At 38.6% G+C, this 26,412-nt stretch overlaps 1 protein-coding gene across 4 annotated transcripts in view; it reads left to right on the forward strand.

Moving 5' to 3' along the window:
- Nucleotides 1-25,081, forward strand: part of Wdr41 (WD repeat domain 41) — a 110,034-nt gene extending 84,953 nt beyond the window's left edge. For all 4 annotated transcript variants that reach the window (XM_090331723.1, XM_090331726.1, XM_090331724.1 and 1 more), the window contains 10 exons: nt 1,035-1,166; nt 3,116-3,178; nt 4,199-4,310; nt 7,269-7,331; nt 7,712-7,822; nt 14,611-14,795; nt 17,661-17,782; nt 19,063-19,151; nt 20,288-20,421; nt 24,872-25,081. In XM_090331723.1, the coding sequence (XP_090187849.1) occupies nt 1,035-1,166; nt 3,116-3,178; nt 4,199-4,310; nt 7,269-7,331; nt 7,712-7,822; nt 14,611-14,795; nt 17,661-17,782; nt 19,063-19,151; nt 20,288-20,421; nt 24,872-25,024 (1,164 nt within the window). In that variant the 3' untranslated portion in view covers nt 25,025-25,081. The remainder of the gene's footprint in view (nt 1-1,034; nt 1,167-3,115; nt 3,179-4,198; nt 4,311-7,268; nt 7,332-7,711; nt 7,823-14,610; nt 14,796-17,660; nt 17,783-19,062; nt 19,152-20,287; nt 20,422-24,871) is intronic.
- The last annotated feature ends 1,331 nt before the right edge of the window (nt 25,082-26,412 follow it).

The following is a 26,412-nucleotide window of genomic DNA, read 5'->3' on the forward strand; positions in this document are numbered from 1 at the left end:
GCTAACGTTGAATTTACGGTCCTCCTGACTCAGCCACTCATGCACGTCTAGCTTCACACACTTTTTGTATGTGTGATACTGGAGTTTGAACTCAGAATCTTGTGCTTGCGAGGCAGACACTTTACTTGCTTGAGCCATGCCCAAATGGTTTTTGCCTTGTTTTTCAGGTAGGATCTTATGTTTTTGCCCAGGGCTGGCTTCAGACTGTGAGTCTCGTACTGATGCCTCATGATAGGGATCACAAGATGCTCCCCTCCTCCTTGCCCCCACCATGCTCATTGTATCGAGAATGAGATCTTAATAATGTTTAGCCTGGGCCAGCTTCAAACTTCAGTCTTCCCAATCTCTGTCTCAAGTAGCTAAGTATGAACTGGCCAGATACAAATTAAAAAAAATATTTTCAGTATGAGGTTGGTTGAATCTGTGGATTCCCAGGGATGCACAAGACCATGTGTGCTTTCACCACACTTGTGAATTTGGAAGGGTTTTCAATTTATACAATATTTGTATTTTATTTTATTTTTGCCAGTCCTGGGGACTGAACTCAGGGCCTGAGCACTGTGCTTGGGCTTTCTTAAGGCTAGTGTTCTACCACTTGAGCCACAGCACCACTTCCAGCTTTTTGTGTATGCTAGGTAAGCAGTCTACCACTAGGTCAAACTCCTCTCCTGTATTTTATTTTTATATGTTGGAAAATCAATGAGAGACAAATAGACATGTAGTAGAGACTAATTTTATAAATGATTAGTCAGTTAGCATACATGTTGTTATGCTGTTTTACATTTTGTTACACAACATACAACTGTAGAGGACTATATACAAATATGTGGATATGAAGCGCCCTCTACATAAAATTCTTGAAAACAGGAAGAAGTATTCCTTTAAATTTCTATAGAAAGTTAACATTTATAGTTAGGAGATAATAAAAACTATAGCTATTCTTTCAGTACTTGTTTATGATGTGGTAGTTCTTAATGTTGTCATTTAAGATTAAGTTGTGAAAGATGAGTTTAAGATGCATGTTATTATTTCAGACAGGAGAAAAACTTTTGGAACTCAGTGGACACACTCAAAAGATCACAGCTGTTACTACATTTCCTTCCTTGGAATCTTGTGAAGAAAGAAATCAACTCCTTTTGACAGCTTCTGCTGATCGAACAGTTATTATATCCTTAAAGCTGGAAGAGAATGAAACAGCCACAGGGACCAAAGAGCCACTACATACATGATTAGTCTTTGGCTTTGAAAGAGTGTGCCTGTGTGTGTGTGTGTGTGTGTGTGTGTCCATAATTCTTGCTGTAGCAAAAGTGATTTTGTTCTAGTCTTCAGAAAACAGTATGATAAGATACTACATATTCAACTCTGATAAGACTATATTTAGATTCTGATTACAAGTCTCATTCAGTTAGGAGTATCAGTAAATATGAACTAAAGTTCCTCCAACTCCAGCTTCAAAACAGTCTGCAAATATCTAACAGAAAATCCTTTCTTTTTATTAGACCATTTCTAAAACATAACAGTAATGTTTCGTGGCAATTATTAAGATTACTATTATAGTACAGGTAATTCGGTGGGAAAGTTAGCTAATTCTAGTAAATGCTGTAGAGTCATTTGCTTTGCTGAATAACTTTTTTTTTGTTGCCACTGTTAAAAAAAAACTAGGATTCTTAGTTGGAAGTTTCTTTTACCAAAATGAATTATTATTATAACTATTTTGTTATTGGTTGTGGGGTTTGAACTCCAGGCTTGGGTACTGTTCCTGAGTTCTTTTGCTCAAGACTAACATTCTACCACTCTGAGCTACACCACTTCCTGTTTTTCTAGTGGTTGATTGGACATGCCTCTCACAAACTTTCCTGCCTGGGCTAGCTGTGAATTGCAATCCTCAGATCTCAGCCTCCTTAGCAGCTAGGATTTCAGGTGTGAGCTAACAGTGCCCAAGTTGTCCAATTAAATTCTAAATGTATGCTGCTTAGGTTAAGTAGCAAAAGTCATTTAAAAAGTTGCCAAGCAGGGGCCGGGGGTTTGGCCTAGTGGTAGAGTGCCTGCCTACCATGCACAAAAACCCGGGTTCAATTCCTCGGTACCACCTACATAGAAAAAAGCCGGAAATGGTGCTGAGGCTCAAGTGGTAGAACTCTAGCCTTGAGAAAGTCCAAGGACAGTGCTCAGGCCCTGAGCTCAAGCCCAGGACTGGCAAAAAAAAAGAAAAAATTGCCAAGCAATAGAGCCTTAAGAGCTTACAGTATTCATTATTAAATGCTTATACTTTCAAATAGAGAGAGCACTTTTATGTGCTAGCAGTTCATTCAGTGTGATAATATATATACATGTATACATGGAGATCTATAGCTATAGCTCTTTATAATAATTAGCTACATTTAAAGAATGAACAGGATGCCCAGGCCCAGGGTTCAAGCCCCACGACTAACAAAATAGTAAAAATAAAGAATGAACAGGAATATAATAAAGCATTAAACTTGACAGGGATAACTAGTTTGTTAAATTCCTTTCAATTTTTAATATAAAACATGTCAGACATGTCATAAAACGTATTTCTTTCCATAGGAAACATAAAAATTTGTAAATTGCCAAGCTCCTTAAGTCACACTAGCCCTGGATAGGCAATGAGAGTCCTGCAGTTATTTCAGAAATAGATTAATGTGCTGTTAGTGTTATTTTTTTGTTAGTGTCATTTTTAAATCAAGACAACAAGCAATAAGTCATGCCAAGCCCATTGCAGGACCTTTTAGGAAATAACTAGTAGATGCAGTATCTCTGAGTATACATTCTCTGTGTTCATGCTTGTTATATTATGGTAGACTGTTCTGGAGAGTGCATTTATGACAGCTATACTATTAATGCCCATAGGACTGAGACCTTCATTCGAACACTGGCATTTTCCTTGTGATTTAACAAGAAAATGTATCTCAGGCATATTTATACTGGAAACTTATTCCATCAACTTGATGACTCACTATATGAATTCATTTTTTGGTAATATAAGCACTAGCTACTTCATGTTTCATGTAAAGACTTGCTTTAATTTCTAACTAGTAATGTTACCTCATAATTAAGAATTTCATTTAGAAACAACTACTTAACATATATTTAGATATGGGATTGTGACACTGGCCGACAAGTGCAAAGAGTGTCTTGTTTCCAATCTACTGTAAAGGTAAAACACTAAGCCAGCATGGGTTTTTATGGTAATTTTTTATTAGCTTACATTAATTATATAGGGGTTGAGTTCACTGTTGTATCTTCACGTTTGCAATGTATTCCAATCAAACTCACCCCCTTTGACACTTTCCTTCTCTCCCTCCCCACCTCAATAATCTGTTTTCCCCTTATGAAAACATGATTAAGTTGGATGAAATTACTTATATAGATTTTAAAACATGATTTCTTTCACATATGCTCATAGCCATTTGATTCTGAGACTTGACTTTTGGAAATACATATATTATTGTCTTAGAATGTTTCAGTTGGATGGATATTAGAGGAGGCTGATTACTAAGGAAGATAAGGAGAAAGGTAGGACTTGGTATGTAGATAATTCCAGAAAGAGATACTACTTTCAGAAAGGCTGTGATATATTTGATCTGTTTTCTTTATATTTTAGTCCAGCAATGTTATTTTAACTTGTTTTTCCTTGACCTTTGCCTGTAAAGTCAGTTATTACCTAGTTCCCAAACACAATAATTTAAGGTGACAAATTGACTTCTTTTAGAAATATTCACTAAGGCATATATGATAGGAAGTTTGCCACACCTTAGAAAAATGACCAGCAATAAAACTTGATTCCTTGTGATTCACACGAAAGAAATGACCATATATGTTCTAAGAAAGTAATGCCCTTTAAAAATGTCAACCGGTTCTGGAAAAGATAGTAGTAAAATGAATGTTCCCTCATTTGCTTTAAAGGTAACTCATCTCCACATCAGAGCTAACAGCTTTCTCTATCACTTTGAAGAACAGTTCCATCTTCAGCCTTCTGGTGTGACCACCAGAACCTCTCTTTCCCTGTCAGTTCTGTCCTGTTACCATTGTTCCCACTCTCCTTAGGCAACAAGAGGTCTGTAAGGGAAGGAACTTGGAGGGAAGGATTTCAAAGAACTTGTGAACATAATTTAAAACCACTGAACAATAATGCTTGAATTTCTGAACTAATGTACATTTCAAATTAATTTTGCAGTGCCTAACTGTACTTCAGAAACTAGATGTTTGGCTTTCTGGTGGGAATGATTTGTGTGTATGGAACAGAAAATTAGATCTCCTTTGTAAGACCAGCCACCTTTCTGATACAGGTAAGAAAACAAGGCAAGGTTATTTGTGAACCTGGTTGATGTACTGTAAAAAAAAAAACAAAACAAACAAAACCCTAGCATAGAGATGTCACAAATATAGGAGTCCATGTAGAGGACTGTATTTCAGTTCTGAAGGTAACAGGTGCCATACTTGATATGTATTTTAAAATCATAATGAACATTTTTAACTGAATATTTTCTGTATTTAGAATTATCCTTCCCACTTTTGCTCTCTTGTGTCCTTCACTTACTCCTGCTTTCCCTTCAGGTCTTCTTTTTCCCCAGCAACAGAAGATATAACACTACTGGTTTATAAACCTATGAGGAGGAGAAATTAGGGTAGAAGTAAACAACTGGACTATTTTCCAAATATATTCATACAGTATAAGTTAGAGGGAAAATTTAACTTTAGTAAACTAGGGGTTTTTTGGTTTTGTTTTTTTTTTTAGTGTGTGTGTTGAGGCTTGAATTCAGGTCCTCTTTTTTTTGCTTTTCTTGCTCACAGCTGGCATTCTTCCACTTGAACCACATCTCCATTATAACATTTTTTTGGTTAATTGGAGATGGAGTCTTATGGACTTTTCTACCCAGGTTAGCTTTGAAACTGAATCCTCCAGGTTTCAGCCTCCTGAGTAGCTAGGATTATAGCTATGAGTGCTAGGCCAGTGAACAGTTAATTGCCGTTATTACTATTTTTTTTGCTAACATATATTCTAATATATTAACTCTTTAGTTCTTGCTGACGAAAGTGATAGTTATAGCGTCTCTTATAGAAGTTATAGTTAGCCTCAAACCATTTCATGATTCAGTTGTACTGGGAATCCTATACTCAAGAATGGTCGTAGTCTCTGGTATCTGAGAGGCTGAGGCAAGAAGATCCCTTGGGCCCAGGTGTGTGAGGCCAGTCAAGGAAACAGGGAGATTCTTAAATATGTAAGTAAAATGATAGAGCATAAAGTCTAAATTTCAATAAAGAATTTTGTAAATATATATATATGCTAATTGACCATAAACATCCTGTTTGAGGTCGCTTCCTTGGCTATCTGTCTTAATAGAGGAATAGCAAACTCAGTTTCCTCTATACTCTCAGCAACATGCTTTAAATACACAATGCTGCTGTAGCAGACACCAGCTGAGTGTCCTATAAGTCCATTCTGATACTATCTACTAGAGGCTCTCAATTCCACAGGGTCGGGAACTCAGACCCCAGGTTGTCCTAGACCCGCTTGTGCCATTCCATTCACAAGCCCATTTGTTTTACTTGAGTTTTTGATCCACTGACCATAAATCAGGTTTCTTCCTTCCTCCCTTCCTCCCTTCTGTCCTTCTTCCTTTTTTATTCTTTTGCTAGTCTGGGGCTTAAACTCTGGCTGGGGACAGTCTTGAGGTTTTGTGCTCATTTGAGCCACAGTTCCACTTTCAGCCTTTCATGGTTAATTGAGATAAAAGTCTCAAGGACTTCCTGCCTAGGCTGGCTTCAACCCACTCTCCTCAGATCTCAGCCGCCTGAGAAGCTATGATTATAGGCATGAGTCAGTGGCATCTAGCTTATAAAACCTCTTTCTTGTTTTTAATTTGTTAGAGTGGATCACAGATCTCAGGGAAACCCATTCATCCATTTATTGTGAAGAATATTACAAAAATCCAAATGAGCAAGGCAGGTGGGAAGGGCATGGAGTTTCCATCCTGTCAGCCATCTTATAGGAGCCTCTGTGTATTTGGCTGTATGGAAGTTCTTTAAGTTTGCCTTTTGTTTTAGTTTTTGTTCCTTTTTGTTGTTGTTGTGGGGCTTGAACTCAGGGCCTGAGTGCTGTTCCTGAATCTCTTTGTGCTCAAGACTGGAGTCCTACCACTTGAGCCACAGTGCTACTTCTGGTTTTTGAGTGGTTAATTGTAGGTAAGAATCTCACTGGGATTTTCTTCTTAGGCTGACTTCAGAGATCCTCAGATCTCAGACTTCTGAGTAACTAGGATTATAGGCACGAGTCATCAGTGCCCAGCTGTCTTTTTTCTTTTTCTTTTCTTTCTTTGTGTATGGAGGGGAATGTGGGGGTGGGGGTCCTGGGGCTTAAACTCTGGGCCTGGACATTGTCCTGAGCTCTTCAGGTCATGGCCACTGCCCTACCCTTTGAGCCACAGCACCACTTCTAGTTTTCTAGTGGTTAATTGGAGATAAGAATCTAATGGTCTTTAGTGCCTGGGCTGGCTTTGAACCGAGATTCTCAAATCTCAGCCTCCTGAGTAGCTAGGATTACAGGTGTGAGCCACTGTGCCCAGCTCTGTGTTTGTTTTTTTTTTTAATGGAGAGTTTGTTACCTAGGTATAGTTGATTAAATCACTAATCTTGATGATCAGCTTTCATCTTCTCTCTACTCCCTGAAGGTCAAGGGCTGGGGCTGAAAGTCTCAGCCTTTTAATCCTGATTTTTTCAGTTCCCACATGACTGGTTTCTTAGGTTCAGCCAGCACCCAATCATCCTTATTATGATACAAAAAGACACCATCTTTGAAGAATCAAAGGATTTTAAGAGTTATGTGCCCTCAAACAGTGTGAAAACCAGATATCACATTTGCTCATTGAGTAAACATGAGTATGGTCAGACTTTTTTCTTTCTAAACCCCTAATTTTACATCTCTGAGCTAATAATGTTATAATAGTTAATGGTATTATTAGAAGACATCCTGGCAAATATGTGGTTAGGCTGAACATATATTTTACCACTTTGAAAGCACTCAAAGGGCATTTCCTACCATTAATGTCTTTAAAAAGCCCCAGAAACCTGTTGTAACTATCATTTCCTATTTTTAAGAACGCATGAATGTTCTAGGCATCATGTGCCTTATTGTCACTACCCCACTACCCCTCCTGATGGGAAATGACTGTCAGAAAACTGAATATGTCATTTTTTAAATTTAATCTCTGAGAAAAAAATTTTATTTGTTTTATATAATTACAAAGGGATCAGTGCTTTGGTTGAAATACCTCAGAACTGTGTTGCAGCAGCAGTTGGCAAAGAACTGAGTAAGTATGTTTATCTTTCTGCTATGTATATTTTATGTAAATAAATGCATAAAAATACATGAGATACACAAATATCTATATTTCTTAAACTAGACCTCTGTGTAAATGTGCAAGTCAAAATGGAGAGACTAATTAGAGACTTTAGTATTTGATAGTGGGTGAGGAAGGAGAGTGAGTTCTAAGGGAATCCTGACTTGGGGTTTCAGTTTATCATTTCACATATGTTACATATTTGAAAGAAATAGTTTAAATTAGTACGAATAGGTTCTGTTTGGAAATGGGATTTCTAATATGGTGGGAATTTTTCACTTCATAAAATTCTTATTTTCTTGAGTGAAAATCATTTTACTTTTGAATATTTAACAAAATACTGTCTTTAGTAATTTTTAGGTTAGTAGCACCCACAGAAGCCTCACTGGAATGGAATGTTATTGAAGTTAAGCGCCTTCTTGATCACCAGGATAATATTCTTTCACTGATTAATATCAATGGTAAGTTCATTGTATACTTATATATTATGAATACTTTCATTCTTATTAACATAGCCTATGCTGAACTTCAGTCTTCTTTAGTTCCCAGAGTCTAGAATAGACTGTTAATAAAATAATAGTTTATATTAGTGTTACTGTCTTTTACTCTTAAGCTTTTAGCCAGCAAAGCTGAATAGATGTCATGTACTGGCAGGGCTAAGACTTAGCCACCAACATCAGGTATGGCGTAACTCTCCAGGTATCACTTGGTAGCTATGGGAGGAACCTGATAGGCTGAAAACCCAATACCTCAGAGAACTCTGGACTTCTTAGGAATGATTCTGGCTAGTTCTTCTTGTAGAGAAGATTGGAAATAGTTAAGCACTTTTGTCTTGTTGAACATATAGTATCATATTTCATAGTATTTAAAGTAGAATGAGCAAGATTTCAGCTAATTGTAATCATGATCAAAGACTCAAAGGCAAACAAAGTTCTAATGAAAATGGATCATGTCTGTCCTTGTTATTCACTCTGATTTTCCAGATACCTTATTTGGCTCTGTAAATAATTTTGGCATGTTATCTGTAAGCTGAGTTGGACATCAAATGGAATGTCAGGATCACAAACCACAGATCTCAGCGTTTAGCTCGTTCACTGTCAAGTAAGAGTGACATGTTCCATCATCAGGGTTCTTTTGGTGGTCTGGAAACAAGTCAGATGAGAGGACTGCTGTGGTGGAAAGTCAGCAGTCTTCTAATGCCATGCAATAGGAGCATTGGTCAGCACCCCTCATGGGCATGAGGCCTAGGACAGCTGTTTGGTTTGTTTGTTTTGCCAGTCCTGGGGCTTGAACTCAGGGCCTGGGCACTGCCCTTGGGCTTTTCTCAAGGCTACAGCTTTTACCACTTGAGCTACAGCACCACTTCTGGCTTTTTCTGTATGTGTGGTACCAAACAATTGAACCCAGGGTTTCGTGCATGCTAGGGAAGCATTCTAGCTATCTTTTTATAAACTCAGCCATGTATCTTTTGTAGCACCAGATTGTGGTGGTAGAAATAACAATGGTTGGCCATATATCATTTGTCTCTGGGAGCTCTTTCCCTGTAGAGCGATGGCTTGACATGGCGTCTGGAAAGACAAGTTCTTACATGGAAAGCCATTTGAAGCTCGTTGGTAATAGTGAGTCATAGCCCCAAGTCTTTGCCACTGCTGAGAAAAGCATGACTGTGGAGGCCCATTATACCAGTCATGCCTGTTTAGTTGTTTTGCTCCAGCAGTGCCATCGAACCAGCATAATTACTTAAATGAAGATGATGGGATGTTCTCAAGATAGCCTTCATGGTCCTCTATAATCTCGTGTGTGTGTGTGTGTGTGTGTGTGTGTGTGTGTGTGTGTGTGTGTGTATTGTGTCTGTTGTGTCTGTGTGTTATGCTGAGGAACAAATCCAGTGTGTGTGTGTGTGTGTGTGTGTGTGTGTGTGTGTGTGTGTGTATTGTGTCTGTTGTGTCTGTGTGTTATGCTGAGGAACAAATCCAGTGTGTGTGTGTGTGTGTGTGTGTGTGTGTGTGTGTGTGTGTGTGTGTGTGTGTATTGTGTCTGTTGTGTCTGTGTGTGATGCTGAGGAACAAATCCAGCACACACTGTGCATGTGCTCACCATTGAGCTATACCCCCAGTCGAAGGCTTCTTACATGTTCGTCAATATTTCTTTACCAGGTTCTTCTCTATATCTCTCTCCCTCTCTCCCTCCCTCTACTTCTTTCCCCCTTCTCTTACACGGGAGCACACGCTAAGGCTGATCTAGAAATCATGATCCTTTTGCCCATACATTTCCAATGTCGGATTAAAAGTATGTGCTACATCTGGCTCGCTACCAGATTCTCAGAGGCAGAAAAATGGAATGCTAAAGAAAAAATGTTAATGGAGAAAGATGAAGAGAGATTGGGAGAATAATGGTTCAAGGCTACCTTGGTGAAAAAGTTAGCAAAACTTCAACAAACTAGGTGTGATAGTCATATATTTAATCCTGTCTATGCAGGGGCATAGGTAGGAAACTAGAAATCTGAGTCTGGCTCTAGTCAAAAAGGATGAAACCATGCCTAAAAATTAACCAAAGCAAAAAGGGGCTGGGGTATGGCTCAAATGATATAATACCTGCCTAATAAATGGGAAGCTCTGAGTTCAAACCCTACATTACTGCCCCTCCTCCCACACACACAAAGAAAGGAAATGACAAAAAAGCCCATAGAACTATATAAACTATATTACAGAGAATAAATAAGCATACTTAGGAATCATTCATGGCCAGGTCGTCTGGGCAAAATTTGAAAAACATTTGCTAACAGTCTAATCTTGTCAGTGATGCTGCAGATTTTGATAATACCAATGTGATTGTGCTATATAATTCCCTGCTCCATTTCTGCCCCTTTTTGTTCTTACCCATTAGCAATGAAGGATGTGGTCAGGGACTGGTTCCTGCATCACAGCAAAAGGGCATGTTTAGTGAGTGGCCTTAGGGTCACAACATGGAGAGTAGATTGCAAGTTTGCTGAAAAAAAACCTGAATGCCAAGGCAGGTTTCCTAAGTAGATACAATAAAATGACCACATATCCTCTTCTGGAGGCACTTCTTTATTTCTGTTCTTGTTTTGTGCCAACAGTATGTTGCAGCAATCACAAAGCATTATACTTAGGGGAGGCATCCATAGATGTCAGGTGAGATTTTTTTGTAAGTGGCTTGATACTTACAAGTTGACAATACATCCAACTAGTAAAACACCATTGAAGCTTTTGGTGTGAAACATTTTGAATTAATTATCTGGAAATGTAAATAATTTATACTGTTGAAGTAGATGAATGCCAGTACTTGCTTTTAGTGAAAAATTCCAAACAGTATTATAGTGCTGTGCTTCTGTGCATGAAGGAACAAAGGCCCTTAAAGGGCTAAGGCAAGGTAAGAAATTGTGTGGTCTCAGTACTTAACTCTGTGTTACAAACCCAGAGTTTGAGTGAAGTTGGAAAAAAGAAGGATAAAGATGGAAGAGAGGGGCCGGGAGTTTGGCCTAGTGGTAGCGTGCTTGCCTAGCATGCACGAAGACCCGGGTTCGATTCCTCGGTACCACATACATAGAAAAAAGCTGGAAGTGGTGCTGAGGCTCAGGTGGTAGAAAGTCCAAAGACAGTGCTCAGGCCCTGAGCCCAAGCCCAGGACTGGCACAAAAAAAAAAAAGATGGAAGAGAAACATGGAAAGATTATTATTGCTTTAAATTTGAAAGTACTATATTGAAATTAGAAAGTTGTTTCTCTTCTGAGAAGTGAACTTTCTTCACAAATAAACTATAAAAATGTAGAAATTAAATTAATAAGCTACCTTTTATGGTCTTGGAACCAAGACAAAATAGTGTTTACATGTATGATTGTTAGCAATTCTTTATTTCTAAAAGATTGTTCATCTGGTTATTAGAGATTTCTGTCCTGCTGGTTTATTTGATAAATGGAATAACTAAGTCATAATTACCCATCTATATAGTCCTAAATTGCAAGTCATTACAGGTTTTAATGTCATTAATTCAGAATAATACCAGTTACTTAATAGCAGAGACTCAAAGACAACATTTTAAAAACTTAATGGACTTATTAGTTTGACTTCTGTAATAATCTTCATTTAATATATAAGGAATACAAAGAAAGGTTGAGTGGTTTTCTTACAATCATGTGGCTAATAACAGATAGATCCAAAACTGGCTTTCTGGATTCAAATATTGGTCTGTGTCTTGCTTTAAATATGTATAAGAATTATTTTAAAGACTCATATAATTTTTAATCTAGTAGTTAATACCTTTTCAATTAAATGTAAAAAGGATCTTGGCCTGCTAATTTCATCTGCTCAGGCGTTTTAGAAAATATTATTGGGCCAGGAATTTGGCCTAATGGTAGAGGGCTTGCCTACCATGCACAAAGACCTGGGTTTGATTTCTCAGTACCACATACATAGAAAAAAGCTGGAAGTGGTGCTGAGGCTCAAGTAGTAGAGCTCTAGCCTTGAGAAAGTCCAAGGACAGGGCTCAGGCCCTAAGCTCAAGCTCAGGACTGGCAAAAAAAGAAAAAGAAAAAAATATTATTATATAAGCTATACAGAGTAATTAAAAATAGTAAGAAACATAAAAAGAGTTAAACTTAGCTGGGTGCTGGTGGCTCACACCTGTAATTCTAGCTATTCAGGAGGCTGAGATCTGAGGCAGTGGTTCAAAGCCAGCTAGGCAGGAAAAGTCCAACAGACTCTTAGCAAAAGAGCTTTGGGAGCTGGGTGCCAGTAGCTCACTCCTGTCTGTAATCCTAGCTACTCAGGAGGCTGAGATGTGAGGATCGCAGTTCATAGCCAGTTCAGCCACCAAAGACCATGAGACTCTTATCTCCAATTAACCACCAGAAAACTGGAAGTGGCTGTATCTCAAGGGATAGGGTGCTATCCTTGAGCTGAAAAGCTCAGGGACAGCACCCAGGCCCAGAGTTCAAGCCCCACGACTGACCGTCCCCTCCCCCCCAAAAAAAGCTCTGGATCAGAGCTCAGTGCTCAGGCTCAAAGTTCAAGCCCCAGTAATAAGTACACACCAAAAATAGAGTTTAAAATCATGCCATGACAGTTCCTCAAAAGACTAAACATAGAGCCCCCTATAACGCAGCAATTCCACTACTTGGCATTTACCCAATCGTCCAGAAACAAGGGCATACTAAATCCACTAGCACAACGATGTTCATTGCAGCACTATTTACTATAGCAAAGATATGGAACCAATCCAGATGTCCCTCAGTTGATGAGTGGATCAACAAGATCTGGTATTTATACACAATGGAATTCTATGCTGCTGTCAGAAAGAATGACATGGCTCCATTTGTTAGGAAATGGAAAGACTTAGAAAAAAATCATATTAAGTGAAGTAAGCCAGACTCAAAGGAACATAGGCTCAATGGTTTCCCTCATTTGTCATAATCAGTAGAAACCTTGGGCTCTCCTAGCAGAGATTTACAATTGAACAAAACCTAGATACATAAGGCCAGATAGTATGACGCTAAATGAAAGGACCTCTAGGATATAGAAACAAAAGCCACATAATGAGTGATTGTTGTCCTTAATATACTATATTATCTCTCATCTCTTTTGCTGTCCCTTGGTTATCTCATATTGTTACAGTATCTCACTTTGTTATCTGATATATTGGATATATGCGTATTTGGTTATTTGAAATTGGATAGGGAAGGGGGAAAACAAGATGAGGGGTGGGGGTGGGGGGAAGGAAATGGGGACCAAGACATGAGAAAGGGTATCAATGTTTGTGAAGTAATGCACCTTCTATCTGGTGAATATAATGTAACCCTTCTATTAATTAATTGAAAATTATTAATAAAAATATATGAAAAAAATCATGCCATGATCTCGTATTAAGAACTAGTCCATAGGCCAGGCTTGGTGACTCACCCCTGTGACTCCAGTCACTCAGGAGGGAACCGGGAGGATCAGAGTGTGATTCACACATGTAATCTCAATTCTGAAGGAAGCATAGTTGGAAGGATTGTGGCTCGAGGCCAGGCCGCACTAGGGAATGGCTTAACTCAGGGCATAATCCTGGCCAGCACCACCAGAGAAAAAAAGACCAATCCATATCCTTCTGTGTTTCTCTTGTGCAGGGTATGTGTGTGTGTGTGTGCTTGTGCATGCGTGTGTGTGCTTGTGTGTATGTGTACATATACATAATGGCTTGTTTTTGACAGTATGATATACACATATTGATATAAGTGTATTTTTACAATGTAATTTTCAAGAATTTTTTTAGATGTCTTATTCAGTCCCCAGTCAGATGTTTTATCTCCAACATTTTCAGATCTATCTAGCAATGCTATGCATATGTTTTTTATGCATTTCCCTCAGAATATAATCATAGAAGTGGAATTTGTGGATCAGTATGTTTACTTTTTTGTGACTTAATTAATATTTAAAAAGGTTGGACCAGTTTACAGTAATGTATAGGAAGATACAGCAGTATGTAGAAGGCTAATGCCCTATGCTTTGCCAATATTGGTTATTTTCTATTTTACATAGTATATAAAGTGTATTTAAGTTTATAAATCTATAAATTTCTAAGTCTGTAAGTGAAGAAATGGATGATATGACTTTTAGACTTATTTGTTAAAATAGTCAAATTATTCACACATTTAATCACCACTTGTATTTTGAAAAAATTCCTGTTCAGTTCCTTTGCCTGCTTTTTCCCCAACTGCTGGTTTCATTATCTTTCATTATTTCCTTTTTAGTGATTTCTGATACGCTTTATGTATCATGTATATAATTCTGCTTGAAATCCATATTACAATGTATCCTTAGCACTTTATTATTTAAGTGTATAATTTTTTGTCAAGCCCAGGTTTACTTGGATCTTGCCTCATACTTACTTTGCTTCTCCTACCAATACATGAATTTTTCTTCATTTTCCTTAGTCTTTTAAGTGCTTTTTATGATTTTATCTATTTGAGACTTCTTTTGGTATATGATCCAAGTAAGGCTCTTTTGTTTTTCATTACCCTAAAACTTGACTAAATGTTACTGAGTGAAGTGCAATGTCATATAACTTAGAAAATACAAGTCTATTTCTGATCTCTTTAGGGTTTCATTAGTAGCTTTGTTTGGCTTGTCTACATATCTCATTGTTCTGAGTACTGTGATTTCATAGAGCATCAGTGCTAGGCCATTTATCCGTTTTTACTTACAGCCTAGGAAAATGATAATAATGAAGCATATGTGAACTCTGCCTAGATGTGAGTTTTGTCACTGGCTCCCATGTTGGAGAACTGATCATCTGGGATCTCCTAGACTGGACGGTGCAGGCCTACGAGTGCAACTTCTGGGACCCATCCCCACAGATGGACACTCAGCAAGAGATCAGACTCTCTCAGAAACCACGTGACATTTCTATTCATCATTTCACATGTGATGAAGAGGTAAGAATATTTTTTTCTACAGTTTTTAAAATAAATCCAATTTATGAATTTTAAAGCTTAATCCCATGATGGACCCAAAACAAAAGTTACCATTGGTTTAACAGTTGGGCTTTAAATAGTCTGATGTGATGTGGAGATTATACAGTTTAGATTGAAGAGGAGTTTAATCTTTGCTCCTAATCTGGTAGCATGGAAGTGATTACATGGCCACAGATTCAGAAACCATTGAAATTTTGGGTTGGAATAAGTGATTCCATGGGAATAGGTTGTTTTAAGAAATACCAGTTAGGACAGAATTTTCTGGAAGATTCTGGAATATTTCCTAGAGAGAAAAAAAGGAAATGGTAGGGAATGTTCTTTCAGACCTCTGGCACATTAGTGAAGATAATTAGGTGAGAATGCTTGATCTTTGTCCTTTAGGTTTTTGAAGCACAAAGGCTAGTAAAACAGATTAATACCAACAAATTGCTTAAACTGAGTTCCAGTCTGAACAGCTCTCTTCATTTAGCCTCAGGGAGTCAGAAAACTTCTTTAAGGGGGAGTTACTCTTAAAAATAAAAGCACAAAGAAATAAATGTTCAGATCCTTTTAGGAGAGTGGATGCGAGAAGTTTTTCTTTCAATGTCTTTTGTGCCTTTCTATCATGTTTAAAAATTCTAATTGTAGCCAGTGCCAGTGGCTCACACCTGTAATCCTAGGTATTCAGAGGCTGAGATCTAAGGATCATGGTTCAAAGACAGCCTAGACTGAAAGTCCATGAGACTCTTATTTCCAATTAAACACCAGAAAATAGGAAGTGGCACTTTGGAAAGTGGTGAGCCTTAGCCCTGAGCTGAAGACCTCAGGGACAATGCCTAGGCCCAGAGTTCAGACCTTACAATCAAAAAGAAAGGAAGAAGGAAAGAGAGAGAGAGAGAGAGAGAGAGAGAGAGAGAGAGAGAGAGAGAGAGAGAGAGAGAGAGAGAGAGAGAGAAATTCAAATTGTGTGCATACTGTTTTTTTCTTCTTCCAGTCCTGGGCCTTGAACTCAGGATCTAGGCACTGCTCTTGGGCTTTCTCAAGGCTAGAGCTCTACAACTTGAGCCACAGCATCATTTCTGGCTTTTTTTCTATGTATGTGGTACCAAGGAATTGAACCTGGGTCTTCTTGGATGTTAGGCAAGCAATCTACCACTAGGCTAAACTCCCAGCTCCCATGCTATTGTTTTTTTGTTGTTGTTGTTGTTGTTGTTGTTTTTGCCAGTCCTGGGCTTGAGGTCAGGGCCTGAGCACTGCCCTTGGACTTTCTCAAGGCTAGAGCTCTACCACTTGAGCCTCAGCACCACTTCCGGCTTGTTTCTATGTATGTGGTACCAAGGAATCGAACTCAGGTCTTCATGCATGCTAGGCAAGCGCTTTAAACACTAGGCCAAACTCCTGGCCCCCATGCTATTGTTTTTAATAAAATTTTCAATAGTTTTGTTCTGGAGATAGAGAACTTTTTTTTTTTATCTTCCCTGTCCCACTTTCCCAAAACAAAACAAAAATTAGAACTAAAACAAAAGGATAATAATTGGATTTTAAAGTTCATTTATATCCAAAAAATTGTTTCTATGTATCCCAATTGTATTTGAAAAAAGTTAAATATAAAAATCAAGACCTCAGAAATGATATATACTGAGAAATGGTTCTATGGCTCAAGGGGTAGGGTGGTAGCCTTGATCAGAAGAGCTCAGGCACAATGCCAAGGCCCAGAGTTCAAGCCCCACAACTGACAAAAAAAAAAAAAAAAGAAATGACATAAACTGGATTACTTAGACCCTTTGTAATTTCACATAGATTTAATTTGATATCCTTTGTTATTATTTTTTGTTGTGATGGTAATGTATAGAGGAGTTATAGTTATATTCACCAGATAGTAGGTAGATTATGTCTCATACATTGATACCCCTTCTCATGTTTTTGTCCTCATATCCCTCCCCCTATTTCCTTCTTTACACTTGTAAAAAATACCTAAAAAGTTTTTTATTTTGTATTCCTTTTAGTTTTTAAATTTTTTGTTTTCATTAATTGCTAGGAATTCTTGATAAAACATTGCTGTTTCACCTAATTTTCTTTTTTTTTCCACCTATAGGTTCTTTTTACCTCACATTGCTGTGTGTGTTGAGCAAATATTGCCTTCAAAGTCTTTTTATTTGATTGTTTGAATGATCTGCTAGTGTTTTCTTTTATCTTTTATTCTTTGGTGGATTTGGGATTTTCTTTCTTTTTCTTTTTGATCAGTCATAGGACTTGATCTCTGGGTGTGGATGCTGTCCCTGAGCTCTTCAGCTCAAGGCTACTGCTCTACTCTTTGGGACACAGTACCACTTCCAGTTTCTAGTGGTTAATTGGAGATAAGAGTCTCAGGTCTTTGGTGGCTGGGCTGGCTTTGAACTGCCATCCTCAGATCTCAGACTCTTGAGTAGCTAGGATTACAGGTGTGAGCCACTGCGCCCAGTGGCATTTTCTTTTTAACGTTATCCTTAAGTAGTTGCACAAAATGCTTTCAATTTCAACATGCCAATTTGTGAATACAATGCATCTTGACCAGTGTCACCCCTCATTATTCTCCTTTTCCTTTTTAAATATTCCCAGCTACATGGGAAGTTGAGAGAGAATGATGGAAGGGATCAAGATGCCTTGTACTTATAAATTGATTTGTTGAATTGAAACCCCTTTTTTTAAAAAAAAAAAAAAAAGAGGGAAAGAGCAGTCGAGTAGTTGTGGCTGAAGGCTAGGAATAGGGAAGATAACGTGGCTTTCTGATGTCATATATGCTGGAAATCTCTGATAAGGTGGTCATAAATACTAGTTTTATGTCCATTTCGGAACTTTTCCCCACAGAATGTATTTGCTGCAGTTGGAAGGGGTTTATATGTATATAACCTTCAAATGAAGCGTGTGATTGCCTACCAGAAAACTGCACATGACTCCAATGTCCTCCACATTGCCAGGCTTCCAAACAGGTACAAGTTCTGTGAAAGCAAGCCATAATCACGGGTGGCCAGTGCATTATCTCCAGTGGTCTGGTTACCTAGCTCCAGCATGAGCTGCGGGTGCTTTGGGGAAGGGAGAGTGCCCTGGCTGTCTCTAGCCAAGGAATTTGTCAGAGTATCTGACAAAAGTACAGGAGCAAGACTAAACAGAATTACACTGAATTTCATTGTGAGATGATTTAAATCTTTGGTAATTATTTAACAGTGTACTAATTTCTCCCTTTCTATTTTCACAGTTGTTGTGTGTTTATGGCCAAAATTAAATGGCAAGCTCATTGTTGTCTGAGAGTTTTCCTCTCAGGGTAGAATGGCTGTTGAGTTTCTAGGGATTAAATTATAGGTAGGGAATAGCTTCATTTTCTAGATGACCTACTTTTTATTTTTTGGTGTTTTATTGGGCTTTAATTCCTAGGTGATACAGTGAAATTTGTAAGGTACATTTAGTACATTGACCAGTTGTCTGAGAGCAGCATCGCTAGGACACTGCTGGAATAAGGGAGACATGGTGGCCAGCTGACCAGGGCAGGGGAACAACTCTGCTGCTGCTTCTGCCACATGAATGGGGAGATAAGGACAGGTTTTGTGTAGGTAACAAGGATTTATGGATTGTATTGACTCACCATTTCTTTTTAGACCATGGCTTACATTTTGATGGTGTGGAAAAGGCTTAAGAGCTGTTTCCTTATCTGCATTCCAGGGGTGTCCTCATTCCACCTGACCCGATGTGTCTCCTAGACTTACCTACATTCTCCCCTGGACCTTGGTGTTTCTCTCTCTCTGCCATGTCCTCTTCAATGGGGTCTCCTCCAAATCTAACCTGCTAATCTACTCCTTAGTAGGTATCTCCAGTTGCCCTCTGCCCCTATCATTTGACAGCTGGTAATCAGATCCATGTCTCTGTGGATTTGACTATTGTCCACAGAGCATAGTTACAGTGAAAGGCACCTGAAGAGAGATATAGTACAAGGTGAAAGAGGACCACTTCGGACATTGTGAAAATACGGTCCATACTGTTTTCCTGTTACAGTGAATGTATGGCATTTGCTCCAATGTTACAATGTAATGTGCACCTTTCCTAAAGGGTGCTGAGTTTGCATTGTGCAGCCATAATACAATTGTGATTGTTACCAACTTCTGCCAGGAGCTGAATGAAAGCCTTTGTGGGCTCCAGTGATTTCTTTCGCTGCAGTTAGCATTTGGCTTTCCATGGTGGCACTCTGTCTTTGTATCACTGATTTCTGTTCTGACAGGCAGTTAATCTCATGCTCAGAAGATGGCAGTGTACGCATTTGGGAGTTACGAGAAAAACAGCAGCTCACAGCCGAACCTGTACCAACAGGTGTGTGTCTTTTGCCAGAAAGGTAGCGTGTGTGTGTGTATATATATATATATATATATATATACACACAACACACATCTGCCCTCTCCTTTGTGATCCTCCTTCCTTCCCTTCCTCCCCATCTCTTCTTTGTCTTCTTCTCCCTCTCTCTCCCTTTTTTTTCCTCATATGATAGGCAAAAGAAAAATGATTACGTGAAGCACAGGAGTAATACAGAATTGCCCCCAAGAGATTATCAGATGTTTACAGGAAGCTGTGGTGATTGGAATGGAGGATTCATGTCTTAATGTTGCTCCAGTGGAGAACTGCTTCTTTAGTTCAAGTCAGCTGGGATTGTTTTGAGGAAAAACTTTATTTTCTAGTCATCTGAATTCGCAAATGGCCTCCTGAAGCAATTATTCATTCAGAGGGTCTTCAAGTGTGACTAGTATACCGATCTGAACCAGTTTTTTTTTTGTTTGTTTGTTTTTTTTGCCAGTCCTGGGCTTGGACTTTCTCAAGGCTAGAGCATTACCACTTGAGCCTCAGTACCACTTCCGGCTTTTTTTTTCTATGTATGTGGTAACAAGGAATCGAACCTGGGTCTTTGTGCATGCTAGGCAAGCACTCTTCCACTAGGCCAAACTCCCAGCCCTGGACCATAGGTTTTAAAGTGGTGTTCATTTGCCTCGAAGCATTATCATTAACAGTGAATTTATGGAAAAATTCACTTTTCTTTGTGTTTGTATTATAATCTCATGAACTTTTAGGTACACAGTTTGTAAAACAAAATTCTGTTTAAATGCATTAGTTCCCAACTCAGTGTAAAATCAGACACTGCTTTATTCTGTTTTTGTCTTTTTACTTTTCTAACAGTACCTGGGTTTTTTGGGTTCTGTCCTTTAATATACTTTCACCAATAGATGAGAAGGGATAATAAAAAGGGGGGAAACAAATCTGTTTAATTAAGAAAAATGAAACAAAATCAACATGTTTTAAAGATCCTCGGGTACTAACTGGTAGCATCTGCCGAGCCCTAGATTAAATTTGGAACCTATTTGCATTTAAGTGTTCTCTATTTTGGGGGCTTATGTTACTACTGTAAGGAGAAGAATATGGTAGTTTGGGAAATGACTGGAATGGCTGTGTTTTTCCAGGCTTTTTTAATATGTGGGGATTTGGAAGAGTGAACAAACAAGCCAGCCAACCTGTTAAAAAGCAACAAGACAGTGCTACCTCCTGTTTGCTGGAGCTCATTGGAGATCTGATCGGACACTCATCCTCAGTGGAGGTATGCTTGTTGTAGGTGTACAGGACCGTACAGTCCTGCTTCTGCATGCTGCTGCTCTTTGCATTCAGTTGGTTTAAAAAAAATTTGTTTGGACATGTAGGTTTTTGTTGGATCTGAACATGCGTTAATTTTAGATTAGGGGTTAGGCAGTTAAGAACTTCCTTGCAGAGATAGAATTTGCGGGAGCCTGAAGAATGGGTTTGCTCACCCTGCACTAAGGGCAGTGTGAGTGGTGCTGGATGTGTGTGGGGGACAACAGTACAACAGAGGGAGCAGGAAGGCTTGCGGTTATATGAGACCTTAATGGAGTCTAAGTTCAGGCACTTTCCTAAACAGCACTGTTTTTACCTTTCTTTGATGGATAATAGCTTTTATTTTTTTAACTCTATACATGAAGTTTCACTATGCATTTCTGAGAATTTGTTGGAAATTGTAGAAAACAAATTTTTAACTTGTGGAAACCTAAACACTTCAATATTTACTAAAGACATTATTGCTTATGATGAAGAAAAAAGATCAGTGGAGCTGAAGAGTGTTTAGAACTGGTAATAATAGGGCTGGGAGTGTGGCCTAGTGGTAGAGTGCTTGCCTAGTACGCATGAAGCCTTGGGTTTGATTCCTTGGTACCACATAAACAGAAAATGGTAGAAGTGGTGCTGTGGCTCAGTTGGTAGAGTGCTAGCCTTGCGCTAAAGAAGCACAGGGACAGTGCTCAGGCTCTGAGTTCAAGCCCCAGGACAGGTGAAATAAATAAATAAATATTTTTAAAAGGCAATCCTTGTCCTCATAGACTTTAGAGAGGGAGACAGACCTAACAAGCTGTTCATTGAGGCAGCTTGTGATAGACCTAGAGGAATAGAAGATAATGAATAGTCAGGAGTAAGAAGAAACATTTCTTAGTGAATTCCATAAAAGTCTGTGCAAGATGTGAGGCTTGGGATGAACTTTGAGTTGGGTTGGTTACATAGCATTACTATACGGTCTTGTCATTATGAGCTCCCTCATGTGGGCACTGTCTTCTCATCTTTGCTTTCCTTTACCAAGTATAACAGTTATTTTGAGCTTTGTTTTGGCTTGGTGACTGTGGTGTGTGTGGTTTGGGGTAGTGTGAGCTTGGTGCACTGGGTCCCCAAGAAGAGACAATAGTCATAAAGTCTGGGGAGGTAGTTTGGCCTCAGATTGTCAATGATTTAAAGTAAGGCAGAAAGTTTGCACTTTTACTTTTACTTCTTTATTAATTCTTTGGTAGTATAGGGTATAGGGTTTCAATGAAGGCTTTCTATTAATTGAGACCCTCCCCTCCCCCACCTTGAACTTTATTTCTAAGGTAGTGGTAGACCATTATTTCTTAAATGGTGGAGGAAACCTTTAAAGTGTTATTTTTGTCATAAATCAGATTCTTTGGGATTTTCTTGAAAGTGTTGTTTTGTTTTTCCTTTTTAAGCAGTACTGGGATCAAACCCAGGGCATCACCCATGGAAGTTTCTACCACTGAGCTGTATCTCCAGCTGGCACTTAAAAAGCATATGTGTTGGGGCTGGGAGTTTGGCCTAGTGGTTAAAGTGCTTGCCTAGCATGCACAAATACCCGGGTTCGATTCCTTGGTATCACATACATACAAAAAAGCCGGAAGTGGTGCTGAGGCTCAAGTGGTAGAGCTCTAGCCTTGAGAAAGTCCAAGGACAGTGCTCAGGCCCTGAGCTCAAGCCCAGGACTGGCAAAAAAAAAAAAAAAAAAAGCATGTGTGTCTAACTGTATATGAACATTTCATGAGGACAAAAATAAGACATTGAAGGACCAATTTAGACTTAACAGTTATATCTGGAGACATCTGAGAGAATATATATATATATATATTTAACCACAAATTCCAAGAATTTTTTATTTCATTTGAGATTTTGTTCCTTTCAACAAGTACTTTTTTTTTGGCTACTGCTAATATACTCTCACTTTCCATGTATTGACTATTTGTTTTTTAAAAGATTTCATGTGTAGGAGTATCATCACCATTTGTCTGTATTTTTCTCTTGGTTTATTGCACGTAAGGTACAAGTACTATCTTCCAGGTATATCCGTATTGTCTCAAATTACAGGATATCTTTTTTATCACTTAATCATATTCCATTGTTTTTATGTGTATATTTCTTTTTCCATTCTTCTTTCCTTGTGTTCTTTTTCTGATTCCATATCTTGTCTCTTGAAATGGAAATTACACTTGATATGAGAGTCCAGATAACTTTTTGCTATCCTGATTTTATTCCTTAGAAAAATATACAGATTGTTGGAGGATAAGGTAGTTGTATGTTTGACATTTTGAGGGACCTCCATATTGTTTTCCATAAAAGCTTACAAGGGTTCACTTTTCCACCAGTAGTATGGAATGATTCTCTATTTTTTGTTTTTCACATCTATATCTTGGCTAGTACTTGTTACCTGTTTTCCTCCTTTCTTTTCCATTCCCTTTCCTAGATTTCTCCCTCCCTCTTTTTTTTTTTTTTTTGAAGTAGAGTCTAGGGTCTTTCCCATGCTAGAGAAGTCATCACTCCACCACATAGTAGAATATTTTTTATCTGAAGAAAGCAGATTTTGTTTGATACTTAATGAAATTCCAATAAAAATCAAAACTTTGTATGTAAAAAAAAAGTGTGTGTGTGTGTGTGTGAGAGTGCGCGCCTGCAGTTTGAACTCAGAGCCTAGATTCTATCTCTGAGCTTTTCTGCTCAAGTTGAGCACTCTACCACTTGGGCCTCAGCTCCATTTCTGGGATTCAGTGGGAAATAAAGAGGTCATGGACTTAACCTGCCTGGGTTGGCTTTGAATCAGACTCCTTAGATCTAAGTCTTCTGAATAGCAAGATTACAAGTGAGAGCCATTGGCACCTAGCTTTATAACTTTGAAAAGGTATCTGTGGTTTTATTGGTAAAATTCTCTTAAAATGAAGGTTCTCTTAGGAGATGTCCCCTTAATTTCCTCATTGAGACTATATGTTCATTGTTCTGGCCCAGTCTCTCTCCTGTGTACTGAATTCTACTTTTCCAGTCTTTTGAGGAATGTTGCTCTTATATCTCCTTCCTTCATTCTATTACTGTCAGTTATTCCTTGCCATATTCTGCTGTCTTCAGAAGACAACTCTCATCCTGTTTCTTGCTGTCATCTGTTTTCCTCCTTCAGTGACAGTGCTTGAACTTAAAAACTTATGCTTTGGCTTAGCTTGGCTTTATTTGTTTGTTTTCGCCAGTCCTGGGGCTTAAACTCAGAGCCTGGGCAGTGTTCTTGAGCACTTTTGCTCAAGGCTAGCACTCTTCGACTTGAGCCACAGCATCATTTCTGTTTTTTTCAGTGTATATGGCAATGAGGAATTGAACTGAGGGCTCCATGCATGCTAGGCAAGCACTCTACCACTAGGCTATGCTCTCTGCCGGCTTAATTTTTTTTTTTGGGGGGGGGGGGGGGTTGGTCATGGGGCTTGAGCTCTGAGCCTGAGTGATGTCTCTGAGCTCTTCAGCTCAAGGCTAGTGCTCTACCACTTTGAGCCACAGCATCACTTCTGGTTTTCTGATGGTTAATTGGAGATAAAAGTCTCATGGACTTTCATGCCCCGGTGGGCTTTGAACTGTGATTCTCAGATCTCAGCCTCCTGAGCAGCTCGGATTACAGGTGTGACCTGCCAGCTTTAATTTTTGATGCCTGTCCTTGGGCTTGAATTAAGGGCCTAGGCTATGACTCTGAGCTTTTTTGTTCAAGGTTAGTGACTAAAGAGTTTATATTGAGAATTCTAAAAAAGTTTTCTGTATAGATGATGATGGACTTAAAACATTATGTATGCATTTTAATGCCATTGAATTATACATTTACATGTGATCACATGGATAAATATTCCCTTTTTTTTTTTTTTTTTGTTAGTCTTGGAGCTTGAGCTCAGGGCCTGAGCACTGTCCTTGGGCTTTCTCAAGGCCTAGAGCTCCACCACTTGAACCTCAGCACCACTTCCTGCTTTTTCTACGTATGTGGTACCAAGGAATTGAACCTGGGTCTATGTGCATGCAAAGCAAGCACTCTTACCACTAAGCCAAACTCCCAGTCCCCAATATTCCATTTTTTTACTTAGAAAAAGATTTCTCACCAAGCACAGTAAGGCACACAATCCAGCATTCAGGAGGCAGAGGCAGGAAGATTGTAAGCTTGAGATCAGCCTGGGCAACAATAGCAGGTGACTCTCAAGTCCAAATACACACAAAGAATTGTGACTCAAGTGGCAGAGCACTTGCCTGGCCTGAGTGAAGATGTAGATTAAAGCCCCAGTAAAATAAATTAAAAAGGGAGGAAGTAAGGAGGGAGAGAAAGATAATAGTAAATTCAAGTAAGTCATTAAATTATGTTTGTAAGCATACACATTAATCTAGTATGGGTATCGAACTTCCTGTAATCAGTAGTCTCAATTTTCTTACAGATGTTTCTGTACTTTGAAGATCATGGACTAGTGACTTGCTCTGCTGATCATCTCATCATTTTATGGAAAAATGGGGAGCAAGAATCTGGATTGCGCAGTTTAAAATTATTTCAGAAGTTAGAGGAGAATGGTGACTTATACGTTGCTGTTTAGTTTAATGAACAGCACAGGTATATGAACTTCAAATATAAACTATGGATTAATATATTATCTTTTAAATTTGTGACTTTTTTTCTGTCTGTAAGACTCTGCATAATAGAGTTCTTGTGCACTTATATGGTAACAGCAAGTAGCTTCTCAGGTTTTGGCACATTCACCTGTGGCATTTATTGTGTCATCTTAAGTGGTGAGTGCTTTGCTCTGAGCTTCTTTGCCTGAACTGAGCCTTTGGATGTGGTAGAAACAGAGGTAACAGCAAAGTCATGTGTTCTAATGGGATTTACTTTTTATTTCCTTTAGAGCCTGTTTAATTGACCACATTATGTGATAGCTATATACTTTTTTCTACAAATGTCCCTCGGTTTTAGTCAAGTGAGAACAAACTTGAATGTTGGCCACAAAATAAATACAGTAATTTTGTAGGGGCTGATATCAACTAACTGACTTAAATCATTAAAAATATTTGGTGCTGATGTCTATAAATCCTTATCTACTACAATACATAGTATCTTATGAGGATCCATTCCTTTCCCAATATGAACTGGCTTCAGCAACTAGTGGACAGATTGGTACCAGACCATCAGCACTATTCCTGTGCCAAGGACCACTGTCTACTAGCAAAGAGGCACAGTGTTTTTAAATCAGGGACTGAAGCCAAAGTCCCTGCCCCATCTGCTTGAGGAACACCTGACTTGTGTGACTTCTTGTGTAGGCACTGAGATTGAATCACCTTTATCAACTTAGTAGCCTGTAACAGAATATTCACTCTTGGTGTTAAAAAGTAAAAACAAATGTTCTATATAATACAAATTGGATGAATTTAAATGGTAGAATTATTCTTACACTGTTGAATCCTGTTAAAGAAAAGGCAAGGTAACTTATCTCAAAAAACTCTTCTGCAAATTTATCTGTTCATTATACATACATCTATACTCTATAAAAAGAGCCTTTAAAAATTCTTATTTCATAACTTCACAACTATCTACAAAGACTGGCAAAGTTTTAAAGTTATCCAAGGACATCAAATGTTGTATATGAGGAAATGAAGGCCTCATATGCAGTAGCTTACTTATTGTGCCAATTACTCCTCAGTTTTAGAAACAGAGTGAGAGAGAAAGGCTTAGATTACTTATGAGTACCACCTAGGAAAGGCAACACTCACGTCAGTAGTGCTGCTTTCATTTGCAATGGGAACATACATGAAAGCTTATGCTTCCCCCTTAGGAAAGAGAATATAAATGAAAAGAAACAGCATTAACTTTCAGCCACAAACCATTACATGGAGGTCAGTTTCAGTTATTACACAGACAGCTATCTCATCTCTCTTCCTGAAGGAGAATGAGTGTGCTTCCCTAAGCCTGGCCAACCTGCACTCTGATCTG

Source organism: Megascapheus bottae, chromosome 4 (genome assembly GCF_031878675.1).
Source record: "Megascapheus bottae isolate mThoBot1 chromosome 4, mThoBot2.hap1, whole genome shotgun sequence".
Classification (NCBI taxonomy): Eukaryota; Metazoa; Chordata; class Mammalia; order Rodentia; family Geomyidae; genus Megascapheus; species Megascapheus bottae.